The 17,530-nt window shown below is 41.7% G+C and overlaps 1 protein-coding gene and 1 long non-coding RNA gene across 5 annotated transcripts; one reads left to right on the top strand and one right to left on the bottom strand.

Annotated features, from left to right (window-relative positions):
• Positions 1-232: 232 nt before the first annotated feature.
• On the bottom strand, positions 233-7,375 carry LOC139411222 (serpin peptidase inhibitor, clade D (heparin cofactor), member 1). 4 transcript variants are annotated; one of them, XM_071157232.1, is made up of 8 exons: positions 7,098-7,375; positions 5,051-5,102; positions 4,308-4,595; positions 3,467-4,110; positions 3,047-3,195; positions 2,735-2,859; positions 1,064-1,208; positions 233-967 (listed from the first exon to the last, which is right to left on the bottom strand). In XM_071157232.1, exons 3-8 carry the CDS (start codon positions 4,592-4,594, stop codon positions 776-778), a joined length of 1,542 nt encoding a protein of 513 aa, XP_071013333.1. In that variant the 5' UTR covers position 4,595; positions 5,051-5,102; positions 7,098-7,375; the 3' UTR covers positions 233-775. The 4 variants fall into 4 exon arrangements, with proteins under 4 accessions (XP_071013333.1, XP_071013335.1, XP_071013334.1 ...); XM_071157234.1 differs by lacking the exon at positions 7,098-7,375 and adding an exon at positions 6,224-6,426; XM_071157233.1 differs by lacking the exon at positions 7,098-7,375 and adding an exon at positions 5,539-5,688.
• LOC139411223 (uncharacterized) lies at positions 4,594-14,302 on the top strand. The gene is made up of 6 exons (XR_011634581.1): positions 4,594-4,797; positions 5,651-5,755; positions 7,177-7,815; positions 9,125-9,196; positions 10,181-10,327; positions 11,631-14,302. It is a non-coding gene; the product is annotated as an uncharacterized lncRNA (long non-coding RNA).
• Positions 14,303-17,530: the final 3,228 nt, after the last annotated feature.

Here is a 17,530-nt window from a genome sequence, read left to right as displayed (position 1 = left end):
TTTTAACCGATGATTTTATCCAAAGCGACTTAGTCATACATTTTACATATGGGTGGCTACTAGAATCGAACCAACAATCCTGGCATTGCAAGCGCTACCAACTGAGCCAGACCGGACAATTTTGAATTAGGTCATTTTTTTGTATTGCTGAAAATGTACTAGAGAAAAAAAATGTTGCACCTGTATTTTAACTTGTAAAGCCTTTAAATGTTTGTCATACAACACAAAAGCATTTTCAACAGTCTCAAATGATTTTGTTTATTATTTTATCTAACATTCTAGACAGAACTTTACATACACAGTAGCGAAACACTTTTCAGAAAATCCAAACATCAAACATAAAAAAAAAACTAAACAAGAAAGTCATGGTCAAATTGACTATGTTGTTTTCCCCTAAAACATTTATTGAATAGCCAAAACTTAGTGTTTCTAGTCGAACAACTTCCACTGTAGATGTATAGAGAGATGGAACATTAACAGACAGCAAATAACAACACTCCTGACTAACCTCTCTCAGACACAAGTTCATACAGTTCGCCATGACAGCTAGTAGTCCCATTGTAGGATCAGCAGAATTGGTTACCAGGCCAATATTTTTGAAACGCCTTCCTACTTTGGGTGAATGCTAGCTGAAAAGGACATTTAAAAAGATAGTTCATAAAAATAAAAACAAATATTTTGTTAATTAGTCCACTGTTAATACAATCCTAAAAAAAGTATTAATGTTAGTAGGTACATTTTTCTTGATAGAATGAATTACAGAGTTACCAAGCGTTTAGCTCTGTGAGGGGTCGACCACGCGGCCCATGAAGACGAGGCAGTCTGTGCGGTGCTCGTAGATGAGGAAGAGGAATGGCCGGTCTATAACGAATCGTATCTGTGAGGAGAGGGGCATGAAGCCCACCTGGGTCAGGGCCGCAGCCTCCGTCCCCTCCTCGTTCACCGTGATCGTCCCCTGGTGCTTCAACTGGTGGGGAGAGAAGAGAGAGAATCGAGTTATGACCCAATGCTTATCTTATCTAACATTGTTAGATAGTGTTTGCTCTCGTGGAGGTTTGTTTACCCAGTTAATTGCGATCTTCTCTGAAGTCATCCCAGTGAAGTCACCCCTCTCCTCAAAGAGGTCTGTGAGGCCCATCTCCTTAAGGTTGTCTATCAGGTCATAACTCTGCTCCAGCTTAAACCTGGGGAAGACCACCTCACGCGTCCTTGGGTAGAGACCAATACAGAATATGCTCTTTAGACCCATAGAGTGGTTTCAGAAATTATTAATATTCCTTGACTTACTCTACATTATCTCACCCATCTACACACAATACCCCATAATGACAAAGGGATTATTTTTTTAAAGAAATGTATTGGAAATGAAATACAGAAATATTGAATTTACATAAGTATTCACACCCCTGAGTCAATAGTTTGTAGATGCACTTTTGGCAGTGATTACAGCTGTGAGTCTTTCTGGGTAACTCTCTACAACCTTTCTACACCTGAAATGTGCAACATTTACACTTTTAATTTTTTTTTTTTTTAATCTTCACGCAGAACTAGGTTTTCCTCTAGGATTCTGCCTGTGCTTAGCTCCATTATGTCTATGCTTGAAAAAATGGAGAGTGCTACTCAGTAAGTGGATTTGCCCATAGCACTTTGTATTCAGATTTGTATTCTGTACAGGCTTTATTCTTTTCACTCTGTTAACTAGGTTAGTATTGTGGAGTAACTATAATGTTGTTGAGCCATCCTTGGTTTTCTCCTATCACAGCCACAGCTCTGTAACTGTTTTAAAGTCAACATTGGCCTCATGGTGAAAATCCCTGAGCTGTCACCTTCCTCTCCGGTAACTGAGTTAGGAGGAACGCCAATATATTTCTAGTGACTGGTTGTATTGATACATGATCCAAAGTGTAATTTAGAACTTCACCATTCTCAAAGGGATATTCAATGTCTGTTTTTTTATTTTAAATTTTTTAATCTACTAATCTGTGTTTGAAATTCACTGCTCGACTGAGGGACCTTAGAGATAATTTTATGTGTTGGGTACAGAGATGTGGTAGTCATTCAAAAATAATTTTAAACACAATTGTGTACAGAGTCCAAAAAACGTTTTATGTTACTTGTTAAGCACATTTTCAGTCATTAACTTATTTAGGCTTGCCATAAAGGGGTCAATAAATACTTATTGACATTTGAGCTTTTCACTTTTTATAAATTTGTAAAAAATAAAAAATAAACATTAATTCTACTTTGACATTATGGGGTATTTTGTGTAGGACCGAAAACATCTCCATTTAATAAATGTTAAATTCACGCTGTAACACAACAAAATCTGGAAAAAGTGAAGGGGTGTGAATACTTTCTGAAGGCACTGTGTCTCTTATCCCATAGCTTCCATAATGTGGTCGTTCTGGCCCTATACTCTAACCTAGTGGTCATCTTTTGTTCATACCGTTACGGTGCTTATTCCTGCTCACCTTGGGCCAGGTCTGTTCACCTTGGGCCAGGTCTGTTCACCTTGGGCCAGGTCTGTTCACATTGGGCCAGGTCTGTTCACCTTGGGCCAGGTCTGTTCACCTTGAGCCAGGTCTGCTCAGATGTTGGTCAAGTTTTGTCTGGAATGGCCACCTGTTGTCTTGTATGGTCATGTGTGCTGTTCTCTTTTATCGTGTATGCCTGTCGGTCAGTCAGGTTCTTACCTATTGGTCAGATGTGACCAGGTGTGGTCATATGTTCTCACCTGTTAGTCATGTTGCTGAGCCATTTGTTGACCACTGTGGGGGAGATCTCTTGCTCCAGCTTCCTCATGCCGGAGAACTTCCTGGGCAGGGTGATGAGCATGCTGATGTTCCCCACATAGGGGAGCTAGAATAATCATGACGATAATGATATGACAATCTTTTTTGTGATGGTCTTCATCCATAACCGTCGGTTACACATTTATACGGTAATTGTGCCAGCCCTGTACTGTAGGCCTATATTGCACTGCACTGAATCTTATTTTTTTTTTTAGATATAGCTCACTTCCCTGAACTAAATGTCTACCACCCACCTGTAGGATGTCACACTGCAGTTCGTGGTCTGCAGCCGCCAGGTAGTTCCCTTTGTTCTGCATCATTGGCACTCGCACGTTTATCTTCTCATTCACACGGAAGTTCCGGTAGTGAGTCATCTCCTTTGGGAATTTCTGCTCCCACGTACCTGTTTGTGTGCGTGGGGATTTGTTGTTTGTGTGGGTGAGATATTGTTTGGCTTGTGTTAATAAAATGTTTCTACAATTTTCTTACAAAGAGAGGATTTTAAGTTTGTTGTTCAAATCTAGGCCTAATGGAAATGTAATATAGACCATAATGTATCACTTTAAAAGATTTGACTTAATGTTGACAAAATATAATCAGAGACAGACAGATACTTGGTGCTTGGTTCATAGAAATGGCATAGTTGAGGCTTATTGCTCTGATGTTGTCTTTACCTTTAAAGTAGAGGTAGTTGAGTAGCATCAGCACCATATTGGGGTCCACATTTTTTAGTGGTTCTCTGATCAGTCCTTTGGTCAGCTTCGAGATGCGCCGGTTAGCCTTGACCAGAAACGCCTTGTCCCTGAAGTCCACCGATTGGGGCTCTGCAAAGTAGTATGCCTTGGTGTCTGCCCGGAAACTCGGTTCCACCGCCACCTCCTTTTTCACGTACAGGTCATTAACGGATCGCAGCGTGTACCCGAAATTGCGTCGGAAGAGTCTGTGTGTGAGCTTCCGGAACAGCTTGTGCACCGTGGCGTTGTCGTAGTGATTGCTGGCGTTGACGAAATTGGCGAATCCCAGCACCCGGTAGAGCTGAGAATGTGTTCCAGGCCCCGCTCCCAGTGACATCATGCCCATGGCGATGGAGATTCCGGCGGGCGCCAGCAGAATGTTGTGGGTCTGGTTGACGTTGTTCCGAAGGCTGCGGTAGAGGTTGAAGCCAAAGTGGGCGTTGACCACGTTGATTCGTTGGAGGCGTGAGCGGTCGTGAAATAGGCTCAGGAGTCGGGCGCGCCGCGTCTTTGGATCTGAGGGCTCAGCGAAGATGTCGATATACGGAGCGGGAGTTGCGATCTCATCAATCTCATCCCCCTCACTGTAATAATATAAATATTATGAAAATATGGTCATTTAGCAGAAGTGTTTAATCCAAAATGATTTACACAGTCAATCAAACCCACAAGCATGCACCATGCTCCAAACACTGCAACCAATGGATTTTGTGTCTATTGAGCGTCCCAGTGCTTAAATCCCTTGACATCGTTAAAGGATTAGTAAGTGTGTATCACCCACCTGTAGTCGTCCCCTCCCTCAGCCAGGATTTTGTCAAAGTCGATGTAGTCTTCGTCCTCAAAGCCTTCCAGGGGCAGATCATTGGTCACAGTGTTCTCTTTGTGGAACTCCAGAGGAATGTTCTCCATGTCCAGAGCTCCACCCTGGCCGAGGCCTCGTGGGTCCGGCTCAGTGTTTGGGGTTGGACTCTGGTCATAGAAGCTGAAGTGAGAGGCCAGGTCCTTGACCCCGGCGAGAGAGGGGCCGACAAGGACACAGGACACAGCGATGACCGTGACAACCCACATCCTGACACGGACACAGCAGACAGATATAGAAGGCATTTATTAATCTAGAACAAACCACCGTCAACATCACGACAGACAGAGCCCGAGGAGATTGATCAAACTTTTCTATTGTGACTCAAAATAACCTAAAACCAGTGTTTCTAGTCTAAGTCTTCAGCAAAGGAATGAGTCACGACCCACCATTTGAGAAACACTGACCTAAGGTATTTATCAAGAACCATGATCAATATCAATAGCAACATGCTTAGCCTTCTTTTGGTTGAAGGCATACACACTAAAGAACATCCAAAAAAGCATTCAGCAGTTGTTCAAAACTTGCAAACATTTCTGCTTCATTTCAGAGGAACTTTTCAGTTAATAAATAGGAGTTATGTACGAACGCGACAGTGATAGTCTTTATCTTATTAGGATTCACGTATTTGACGGCAGTCAGTCAAGTACTCTAAAATGGCTTACCTGTGCTTTCTCTGTGATGGCGGGAACTGGTCTGTTTGGTCTGTTTGCAACACTGTGAAGAAAGAGCAGAAAGCCCAAACTGAACTTTGATGTCCTCTTACCCTGAACAAATAGCTCAGATCAAACAACAAAGTGTACAAAGTGCTGGATCCGTCTGAAATCTTTAACTCTGCCCCAGTCGCTTGATCACTTAATACAGTATCTGTATTTTTTGTCCGAATTTTGTCCATTTAACTGGTAACTTTAATGGATACGTTGACGGCAATTATTGGAGATTACACAGTTTTACATATCAGTAAAAATGTGCTATTTTGTGAAGAAAAAAAGTTTTACATGTTAATGATATGCCCATACATTGTTACTCTAGATTTTACAATGCCATTGCAATCCAGATTCACTGGCCTTCATTGGAAAAATGGCACTGTGGACCACTGAGTTCTCCTCAGTGACATTCAATCTCTGTCTCTCCCTCTGTCATCCATCTATACCTGTGCAAAGCCTGTGGGCTAGCGGTAACGCTCCCAGCCTGTCTCCCCTTTGTTTAAAAAAATATATATATCTCTATCCATCTCCCTTTTCTCTTCCTTTACTGCTGACCAGATGGCTGCTGCCAATCATTGAGGCTAATCCACTCCTTCAGAAGCTCTTCAGGGACTTTTGGCTGTACTCTGTTGCAGGGATGCAAACTGTTGAGGCCCCAAAAAGGTGACTGAAACATGCAAAAAAAAACATCCCTGCTAGGGGGAAATGCAGGTTTGAACTAATTATACAACAAAGAAAATGATCTACATGATCAGTCTCTGTGTTTAAAATAGTAGTTAATGTAAAACTAACTCACAGCTAAAAAAAATGTAAAGAAAGCAAATCCAATGTTATTTGATGCCTAGACTTTACTGCAAATGACACACAAGTCTTGAGAAAAAACAATACACTAATATTGCAGTTAGCCATGACGGCCTTTATAATAGAACACTTGTGACCACACACATCTAAATATTGCACTTGGGGGAAAAAAACATCTTAAAGTAGAAATAGAATGAAAAAAACAGACATTCTATTTTTGCTCTATTATAGTGGCCCAATATAGTAGACAATCGATCAAGTGCACAAGGCTACATGTGTGCAAAAATAACGTTCACTGAGTAAAACATTAAATAATCCCCCCTCACTCACACACAAGTGTCAAGTTCAATACAACAAAATAAATATCTTCGGGCTACACTGCACATGATTACATTGTACACTTTCTGCCTGTGGACATCTGTTCTACAATGTGCCAGCAGAGCATGATACCCTTTGTTGGCATAATTGATCTCTTTCAGGCAGAGAGTACACCTGGCATACCCCTTTTCATCCACTGTATTGAAAAAGTGAGAAAGAGGGAAAGTGTGTGGGGTTCCTTTCACCTCTATAGTGGCATCCAGCTTAAGCCAGGCCCAGCTCCAGCTACACTTGATCCCTGAATCCACTTGTTTAATAAGCAAAGTCTAATTTTCACCTCATTCTCTCATTCTGAAAATTAACCACATAGTGTAGTAGTTCACAGATAGTAGTTAGTTCATTAGCTAGTTAACTAGTTAACATTTCACACAGATTGCCAGGGTCCAGTAAGCAACTAACACGTTATAACTTGAGGAATGGCAAGGAGTCAGAAACCAGTTAATACTATAGCGAATTGGTTAGGTTACTAACGTTAGTTCATCTGATGTTGTAACCTTAGCTAGCTAACGTTAGATATCTGAATTTCTTAACCAGCAAATTTTCACACCATAAACTGAATTATTTGATCAGTTAAGTTGGCTAATGTTGCTCAACATTTCTCTGGCTAGCTAACGGAGAATTCGATCCAGCTAGCAAGATACTGTAACGACCCTGGGTTTATAAACGCGGAAATCGACTCTGTCGTTCGAGCATGCTTTTGCGACACAGTCGATAGCGCGCCGGACCTCGGGCTCGAAGGTCGAGGGTTCGAGACCTGCTCCCTGCTGTTTCATTACAATACTTAACAATGATAACAATACTTGTTCCACCACACTTTCTCCCTCACCTCAAACTTTCCAAATGCTAGTTGTTTTTCGATTACAGCTCATGAAGTACACTTCATCACCTGTCTCTTCTCTCTTCAGTCATGTGATGCATTCTGTTGTTATGAGAATGATTGGCTGACCCTTGGATACAGCCAGTATTGCTCCAAACTTCTCATCGGATCTATACGAATCATGTAGGTCACCTATTTTGGATTCAAAATGACTCATTTTGCCGAAAGGTTACTAGTTTGCATCTCCGTTGTTGTCATGGCCTTTGCTGTCGAGGGCTTGGGTCTGTGGCCAGAGGAGTGGTATGAGGGAGTGTGTGAGATCGCCACCAAGTCTCCTCTCCTGATCTTCCCCAGCGGTGAACCGCTCCACTCTGAGAGTACAACTCTGCCAGACACACACACAAAGACCAGCACAGTCAGGTGGTCAAGTCACCTACCCTAAATGATGGCACCTGTATGTTTATTGGAACTCTACTTGTCCCTTTCGAAGTCTTAACTTTACCTGTCTCCTTTCTGTGAGTATAACTACCTGTCTATCACCAAGGCCGAGCTTAGTGACCTACAATCCACCATCATCAACTTGTTAGACCCCTCCCCTGAAGGATCTGCTCTGATCAACAAACTAGACTTCGCCATGTCAACGTACCTACTGTCTGTTTACTGGCTAGAGTACATGAGGTGATGTTCCGGTACTTTGAGGACAAAGCCATCCAGAAGGACAAATCGGGTGGGTGTAATTTACTATTATGGATCCCAGCTACTCCATCTATTATTATTACTCCATCTATTATTGATCGCAGCTACTCTTCCTGGGATCCAGCAAAATTAAGGCAATTTATACCATTTTAAAACATTACAATACATTCACAGATTTCACAACACACCCTGTGTGCCCTCAGGCCCCTACTCCACCACTACCACATATCTATATTATTAAATCCATGTGAATGTATAGTGCGTGTGCATGTTTGTGTGTGTGTGCGTGTGCGTGTGTGTGCGTGTTGTGTATGCATGTGTCTGTGCCAATGTTTGTGTTGCTTCACAGTCCCGCTGTTCCATAAGGTGTTTTTTATCAGTTTTTTTCAATATAATTTTAATGCTTGCATCAGTTACTTGATGTGTAAAAGAGTTCAATGTAGTCAAGGGATCTATGTAGTACTGTGTGCCTCCCATAGTCTGTTCTGGACTTGGGGACTGTGAAAAGACCTCTTGCGGCATGTCTTGTGGGGTATGCATGGGTGTCTGAGCTGTGTGCCAGTAGTTTAGACAGACAGCTAGGAGCATTCAAGATATTAATACCTCTCATGAATAAAAGTAGTGATGAAGTCAATCTCTCCTCCACTTTCAGCCAGGAGAGAATGACATGCATATTATTAATATTAGATCTCTGTGTACATCCATGGACCAGAAGTCTTTTTTTTTTGTGGCACCTGGCCATGGGACTGAGCAGTAGTCAAGGTAGTACAAAACTAGGGCCTGTAGGACCTGCCTTGTTGATAGTGTTGTTAAGAAGGCAGAGAATCTCTTTATTATAAACAGACTTCTCCCCATCTTAGCTACTACTGCATCAATATGTTTTGACCATGACAGTTTACAATCTAGTGTTACTCCAAGCAGTTTAGTCATCTCAATTTGCTACATTTTTCACGTCATTTATTACAAGATTTAGTTGACATTTAAGATTTAGTCAGCGTTTTGTTCCAAATATAATGCTTTTTGTTTTAGAAATATTTAGGGCTAACTTATTCTCTGCCACCCACTCTGAAACTAACTGCAGCGCTTTTAGTGTTGCAGTCATTTCAGTCGCTGTAGTAGCTGACGTGTATAGTGTTGAGTCATCCGCGTACATATAAACTCTTTACCTTTTACACAAAGTCAGTGGCATGCCGTTAGTAAAGATTGAAAAAAGCAAGGGGTCTAAACAGCTACACTGTTATCTGTGTTATAATGTTTTATCTTGATTGTATATACTTTTTTGCTCCTCGTGAGGTAGATGACCAGGTTTTTTTTCTGTTTCTGATTCAATGTATCATTAGGTTCGATGCAGTGTGTGATCTGTGTTGCTGATAAAATCTTCGATGTCTTCCTCAAAATTATGGCTGAAAAAGGTAGGTGTGCTCTTAACCTTTTCACATGTGAGTTACAAATATCTCTAAGGGTCGTCCCAGCGTGAGTTTTTTTTTATACGTGATGCGCTCACTATTCCAACATGTGATTGTCACTCAACAGGACAGTTAGCTGCCCTCAAACTAAGGCACTCTGCCTGCTTTTTATTTATAGGCTGTTTCATATTGTCAATTTCAAGTTGTATTTTCTAACAACAGTTTGAATTGAGGTGTGTTCCGCCTCCTCATTAATTCACATAAAAGTAGGCCATTTCACTTTTGTGGACAATACATTTTGGGGGGCATTACTGAGCCTGAAAAACTTCCCCAAGCACTTCGCCATTGTTTACGCAGATCAAGTAAGCAGAGATTTGCGTATCTCCTGTCAGATCAGAACCTGCATAAACTTTTTCACATTTTCCGGCTGGTGCCCGATTCGCCTTCATTGTTGTTTTCATTACTACATGATAATAACTTTGGAGATGTGTGCGTTTCTATCAAAGTAGATGCCTTATTACGTTATAATAGTTTCTGTATGTCATTTCTACTGTTGCTCACTGTATGTGTTGAGCATAATATATTTGTGTGTATTCCTTGTAACCGCGGACACGCAAGGTAACATTACTAACTTCGTAACATTTACGGTGTAATACTCAGTCGCGCTTATGTAGCTTACATTCTTCGATTAGCTCTGTAAAACAATGCTATTTGCGGCAGGGAAATATTATCTTGTGTTGTATTTTGAAACTACCCTGGCCTTATGACCATGGCTTGTTTCATTTGGCCTGTTTAGCATAGCTCTGTTCTGCCCCCTTGTGAAGCTCAACAGTTACTGTTTCTTACTGTTATAACTCATTTGTGATTTTGTCAATGCAATACATTATTTTTATGGCAGTGTTATTATGTTACCTCTTTCAAATATAGTTTTATTGCTATATCCTGAAGTTGTATTCTAATGAATAAATCCTCTTTATTCTGTACTTTCAGAAACCACAAACAGTATTTGCCAATATCATAACTGGAGCTGGACATCTTTGGAGCTGAAGAATGAGGACAGCTTTTATATGCTAACGTGTACACTCCTTAACAGTTGTACTGGATGAAAACACAGCAAGAAAACACATAGGCCAATATGTAATAGTCATCTATTTTATTAAACTATTGGTGAACAACAACAAGTTTTACTAATGGAAAAAAACTGCAAGAAAAGACTGACAACTTATGAATATGCATAACCGATAATTCATATTCATGCAGTGATTGAACAACAACTGCATTTCCACCCCCCCCCCCCCACACCTCTAAGCATAGTATCATGGCAGATTACTGTTCAAGTCACCTGTCAAGTCAGTCGGTAATTGCTGCAGATGTGCTCAATAATGCTTTATAAGGGCACAAGGCGAGACCCAAATGCAGACACGGGAGCCAGATGGTTGAGCTCCGATATTTATTATAACAAAAGGGGTAGGCAAAAGGCAGGTCGGGGATAGGCAAGAGTTCATAACCAGGTTAGAGTCCAAACAGTACCAGGGGATAGGCAGGTTCGAGGTCAGGACAGGGAGAGTGGTCAGGCAGGCGGGTTCGGCATCTGGACAGGCAAGGGTCAAAATCAGGAGGGCTAGGAACAAGCAGAGACTGGGGAAAATAGGAGCAAGGAAAAACACTGGTTGACTTGGAAAACAAGACGAACTGGCACAGAGAGACAGGAAACACAGGGATAAATACACCAGGGATAATAAGCGACACCTGGAGGGGTTTGGAGACAAGCACAAGGACAGGTGCAACAGATCAGGGTGTGACAGCTTAAGCATATGATACTCCCCAAAGCATGGTGAAACACAGAGGTGTGTCACAAGCTCAACACGTATACTTTGGCAACCTCCTCTGCTTCCTTCTAATGGTGGCAGCCAGGCAGACTTTGCAGTGCCTCCGTGTGTGACTACCTTGAGCAGCAGATTGAGGGACTTTGCAGGGAAATACAGTGCAGTGAGGCGTAGGGGATTGTCCGCAGCAGGGTGACCCCCAGTGGATGGGTGCCGAGAGGTGTGGTGCTCCTCCAGCAGCTCTCTCATGAGTTCTCGCTGTACTTGGAAGGTAACTTACTTTACCTGTGGGGGAGAGGGAGGATGATGAGGCAGTGGATAGGTGGGTGAGATATTGACACTATAATTGCAAAATGGAACTGTATGTGATGTGTGTGAACTGTACGTTCATTTTTTTTTAAATTACCTTGTTCAGTAATCATCTCACCTGTTAGTTGGCGATGAACTGTGTGGCCATCGAGGGCAGCAGTGTCGATCAGATGGAAAATTATCTTCTTGGTAGTTTTCCGAGCGCATTCCACAAAGCTGTTTATCATGTCCGTTTTATCCACTGCCCCCATTTTGAGGTTATAGTCAAACGCACAGTCTGGTTTGATGTTTCTCTCCCCCCTCAGGTGGTCCACCTTGGTTGGCCAACATGGTTGCTGTATGGACAGTGGAGAGGACACGGACGTCTCGTTTGTCATGCCACTTTACTGCTAGCTGTTGACCGTTCTCCTGGAACCCCTGCCACCCCTCTGCTGCATCCGAATGCCGGCATCCCCTTCCTGTTCGACCTGACTGTGCCACAGGCCCCTGTGCTGTTGGAGAGCAGATGCTGGAAGAGTGTGAGACTGCTGTACCAACTGTCTACATACAAAGTGTGTCCCTTGCTGAGATGAGGAGCCAGCATGGTCATCACCAGGTACCTGGACACCACAGGCCCCTCATAATGTTGGATGTCAGTGGTGGACCCTGTATAGACTATAATGTCCTGGACAAATCCTGTCTTCACGTCGCACATGACAAAGAACTTGACCCCAAACCTGTGCCTTTTGGAGGAAATACATGGACGGAACACCAGCCTACCCTTCCATAACATCAGGGACTTATTTTGTGTGACGGGTCATTTAGGTTGGCAGTAGCATTGTTGATCGAAATGCAGGCATCGCAGCAGAACTAGGAAGTGGTCTTTGGAAAAGATGGTGGCAAAGAAGGGAGTTGCAAACAGGATCTGTGCTCCAGTATTCTCTTAGGGAGTTCTTCTTTACTATTCCCATGACAAGGACTGTCACCAGGAAGGTATACATTTCACTAATTGTGTTTGTCCCAGCCACTCCTGGCTCTCTCTTCTCCTGTAGCTCCAAGGCATAGCGATTGGTCTCCTCTACTATGTCTCCCACCAGCTTCTCTGTCAGAAACAGCTTGAAGCACTCGTCAGTGGACAAGGGGTCCTCAGATTCAGGGTTCTCAATGGCTACAAGGTTGGGGGGCAGCTCCTCACTGTCACTGTCACTGTCACTGTCAGAATCTGATTCCTGACTTTCAGACTCACTGTCAGAATTGATAAAAAATCTCCATAATTTCCCCATTTGTGAAGGAGATTGCTAATGCTACAGCTTAGCCTACTAACTACATAAACAACAACACTGAATGGCTCAGAGTGGGAGTCAGAGGTTATGTGATTGACTGCCGACACATCCCTAAACAGTGTTAAATGCTGACTGTTGCGTCAATCGAAACTGGATGTTCTAAATAAGCGCTCTAATCACAGCGGTTTGAGCGTACGTTGTAGAGCGATCACACCTGTTTGTTTCTCCATGTGAAAAGGTTAATACCAAATGTTGCTTTGGTTTTGAAATATTTTAAGGTGGTATTTGAATGGTATTAACTAAGAAAAGATGTGTTAACTGTAGAGTAATTTTTTACATAAAATAAATTGTTTAAGAATTGTGTATCAAACTGTAGTGTTGAGTTTTGTTTAGGAAAAGGATGTTTGTTTATAGAAAAACCCTTTTATTTAGGTTATTGTGCCACCTGTTGGCCAATTAATGTTTCATACTCTAGAACCGTGTAAGGGGTTACCTGGCAAGATGGCACCAGCTAGTCATTTACAACAGGTGAACTAGCTGTTATAGATGTTACAAAGAGCTACAGTGTCCTTTTCTTTCATATCCTTTCATTTACCGTTTTTTTGTTGATCTTTTTATACTTTTTAAAGTTAGCTTTTACCATCATTATCATTTGGAATCTGTTCAAATAACCTGGTAAACAATCAATGCTTTAATTATCTAAACCTTGGAAATGTGTCACAAACTGGACTGCAATCAATAAATCTCAAGATGTTTATTGGAAAATATGGGTTGGAACCTTCCTGTATTTTGGTATTTAATAGAATTGGTTAATTAAAACTTGTGGAACCGAAGCCATAACAAAAGTTGAAAACTATCTGATACGGGAATGGTGTCATTGAAAGTGAAATTAATTGCTTTGCTTGGATTGCCGTGAAGGAATGAGGACTCTGGAATTGGTTGATTGCGGAAGTGGTGAATTGTGGTGGAGTTGTGCATTCATTGTGATTCAGGTGGAGTGTCGAATGTATTACCTACTGTGGATTTGATGTGGATTGATGATTGTGGACGTACTCAATGTTGGAAATACGGGAGAAGATTGTCATTATGTCACTGGCTTTGTGGCACTGTGCTTGCTCGTACCGTGGCCTTCCCATTGCATTGCAAGCGCTCTGCCGCGTCCCACTCTATTAAATACATATATATTTTTTATTTAACCTTTATTTAACTAGGCACGTCCGTTAAGGACACATTCTTACATGGACGAAGCCTGCATCTGTGAAATGAAACTGACGTCACATTATAAATGTGACCGGGTGCCATTTGTGAAGTTCATACTAAAGTGTCTTCCTCTCAGATTAACATGGTTGTGTATGCAAACATGGATTATTGAAAGTGAAACAATTGACGTGAAAGAAAAAAAAATCTGTGAAAGAAGAGAGTTTTTGGGGGTATCTTACAACTTTTACTTTTATTTCACTACATTCCTAAAGAAAATAATGTACTTTCTACTACATACATTTTTCTTCTCAACCAAAAGTTCTCATTACATTTTGAATACTTAGCAGGACAGGAAAATGGTCCTATTCACTAATTTATCAAGAGAACATCCCTGGTAATCCCTATAGCCTCTGATCTGGCAGATTCACTAAACATAAAAGCTTCATTTGTAAATGACGTCTGAGTGTTGGAGTGTGCCCCTGGCTATCTGTAAATAAATAAAAAACTTTTAAAAATGGTTCTATATGGCTTACTTAATGTAAGACATTTTAAATTATTTCACTTTTATTTTTGACACTTAAATGCATTTGAGCAATTACATTTACTTTTAAAACCAAAAACATATAGTATATTACAGGGTGACTTTCACTTTTACTTGAGTCATTTTCTATTACAGTACAGTATCTTTTCAGTATGTGTAGGTAATCATTTCTAGCGCAGCTTTTTTGAATGATATCACGTAGGTCTGAATACTTTCCGAATGCACTGTACATTTTCAGATATTACATGCTTCAAATTAAGTCAGAAAGTCGTTTTCATTTCAAGTTAAAGTGTACTGCTTCCTAGCTAGCTAATGTTAGCTGGCTGGCCAGCCAACTAATGTTATGTGTATAATCAAGTGAATATTTATGATGTCACTGCGACAACTATCGATAGACGTAGCTGGTAAATTTGCTCTAGCTATCTACTCCGATTTCAGAGCATTCTCGTCTGAGTGTTAACGAATACATTACGTTAGCGAATACACCATTTAGTTCGAGGAATGTTAGGACTGCTGTCCTAACATTTAAAAGGGCAAATTTCAACGTGGAGGTGACGATCACCACGCTGGAATGGTGAATTTCAACAAGACCAGCCAGAATACAGCACAAGCTGATTATGGCAACTTAGTATGAACTTTGAATGATTATTCACTAAAGAAGTGATACATCCTAGACGTCGAGTTATCAGCTGCAGCTGTAAACGTATGTGGCCTAGGAAAGGACAGACAATCTCCGAAGAACGACAGGGTACTTGAACGTATTCATCCCATCTATCGAAGCGCAGCTCAGAGTAAATATATCTTGCATTTTCCTTTTCCTAATGGGAGGTTATTAGAATGCATAAGATTCTATATTTACGGCAACATAGCTTCTCAAGGTCCGATGGAGACCCAATCCCTTTGTCCCTCAGTCTTCCCGCTCTTTCATTCAAATACAACTCCTTTCTTTGTGTAACCAGCCGTCATTTTGGCTCAGCCCACTAGTGGCTTTTCATGACATGATTAGTAATCGATGTGTGATCTATCCTGTGAATATATGTAATTCTTTGTGATTATTTAGGTATTTAGTAAATAAATAATTAGGACAATTTGTCTATTGCTGATTCAACTTATTAGCTAGGGTTCATGCAGATAACCAAGTACTTACGACAATCAGAATGAGACTGCTATTGATATAAGAGATCTTCAGATATTTAAGAGAGTGGATTTGGAAGATAACCGCTTTATATAAATTAATGCTTCCATTGTGCCGCGGTTATTATTGGTTTAATTCATTCACAACCAATTAAACGTTAGGCAATCGATTTGATAAAATAGCATATCATATAATTTAATCATAATCAGACACGACAGGTGCCTCTAACAATCAAGGTTACAGTTGAGTAGCTGTTCTAAGTACTGTATCTACGAAAGTGAATTTAACCTTTTGCGTGTAGGGGGCAGTATTTTAGTTTTTGGCTAAAAAACGTACCCATTTGAAACTGCCTATTTCTCAGCCCCAGAAACTAGAATATGCATATAATTACATTATGCAACGGAAGAGGGTTCGACGTCATCAACCGACGTACCCCTGTTGAACTTGGTAATGAGTCCGCCAAGTTCAACTTGGAAATTAACCAAACATGAGGTTTTCCTGTGTGGCTTGGGTGAATCACCAGCTGACACATACCGCCCTCCACTGATAAGTAGCATGTGCCTAAACGGTGCCATATTTGCAACCTGGTCCGAAAAATCTGCAATCAGTTTGGACATTTCGAAAGCGGCTAACTGCCACCCCTTCTGAAAACATTCAGATTCCCACTGGGAACGACTCCCTTCACCGCTTCAGGGTGACACTCCCCGCTTCACTCCACATTGGAACCAAGGAAATATCTCACTACCTACTGGTTGTCGATAACGTCCAACAGACAGTCTATGTGGGAGCGGACATTTTGGTAAGTTTGGGTGTTAAACTTGATACCATACACCAAGTTCTTTGGTCTTTGGCTCAGCCAGCCCAACACGCCTTGCCTTTCGATCCAGGGCGAATGGCATCCGGGCAGGCTATTCCTGAATCTTCTAAAGTGATAACTGAGTCCGCCGTGGTGATACCCGCAAGTACCATGGAGGTTTCTGTAAGACTGAACCTGGCGCCCCACTACCGGATGGAAGGCACCACTGAGACCATCCAACCCTCTCCATGACTATTCAACTTGGGGCTAATTATCAATGGTTACACACTGTTGGCGCTAAACGCTAGATTCACTTACCTCTTGGTGCAGAATCTAACTCAAGCAGATATTTCAATTCCTCGGCACACTCAGTTAGGAACATTGATTGATTACTCCATCCATGATTTTGAACTTGTTGTTCCCGTGATTGGGCCTCTTCCTTCCTCCGTAGACCTATGTGGTGATGGAGGGACGCTTTTTAATTGTCCGTCAAAGGCAATCGCCATAACTCCCGTATTGCAACTTGATGACACATCAACGTTCAGGCTGGATGTCGATTCTGACAACGAGCTGTTGATATACTCCATCGTCACTGAGGATGATACCGCATCTCCTTCTGCATGTGAGGTAAAAACGGATGAGGTAACAGCCGATGATTCCCCAACCATTGACATGTCGTCACCACCTGATGAAGACATGCACGATGTCGCCGAACCATGTCCTGGTTTCCATGTACAGCTACTGTCGGTGGCAGACGCACTTGACAATGACACTGAACGACATCAGTTGCGGGAATTGTTTAAAACGTCTTATGGCTGCCGGAGCAGTATTGAGTAGCTTGGATGAAAGGTGCCCAGAGTAAACGGCCTGCTCCTCAGTCCCAGTTGCTAATATATGCATATTATTATTAGTATTGGATAGAAAACACTCTGAAGTTTCTCAAACTGTTTGAATGATGTCTGTGAGTATAACAGAACTCATATGGCAGGCAAAAACCTGAGAAGAGATCCATACAGGAAGTGGGAAATCTGAGGTTGGTCGATTTTCAACCCAGCCCCTATTGAATACACAGTGGGATATTGGTTATATTGCATGTTAAGGCTTCCACTAGATGTCAACCGTCTTTAGAAACTTGAATGAGGCTTGTACTGTGATGTGGGGCCAGATGAGAGCTCTTTGAGTCAGTGGTCTGGCAGAGAGCCAGGTCCTGGTCATGCGCATTTCACATGATAGCGACCTGCGTTCCATGGCTTTTCTACAGACAATGAAAT

Source organism: Oncorhynchus clarkii, chromosome 6 (genome assembly GCF_045791955.1).
Source record: "Oncorhynchus clarkii lewisi isolate Uvic-CL-2024 chromosome 6, UVic_Ocla_1.0, whole genome shotgun sequence".
Taxonomy (NCBI): domain Eukaryota; kingdom Metazoa; phylum Chordata; class Actinopteri; order Salmoniformes; family Salmonidae; genus Oncorhynchus; species Oncorhynchus clarkii.
Note: the sequence above shows the minus strand (reverse complement) of the source record. Positions and strands in the feature narration are given on the sequence as shown.

Coding starts and splice junctions, on each gene's coding strand:
- LOC139411222 (XM_071157232.1), bottom strand. CDS start 4,594: ATGTGGGTTGTCACGGTCATCGCTGTGTCCTGTGTCCTTGTCGGCCCC. Junction 4,111..4,307: donor GAGGGAGGGGACGACTACAG/GTGGGTGATACA, acceptor ATATTATTACAG/TGAGGGGGATGAGATTGATG. Junction 3,196..3,466: donor CAACTACCTCTACTTTAAAG/GTAAAGACAACA, acceptor GCACACAAACAG/GTACGTGGGAGCAGAAATTC.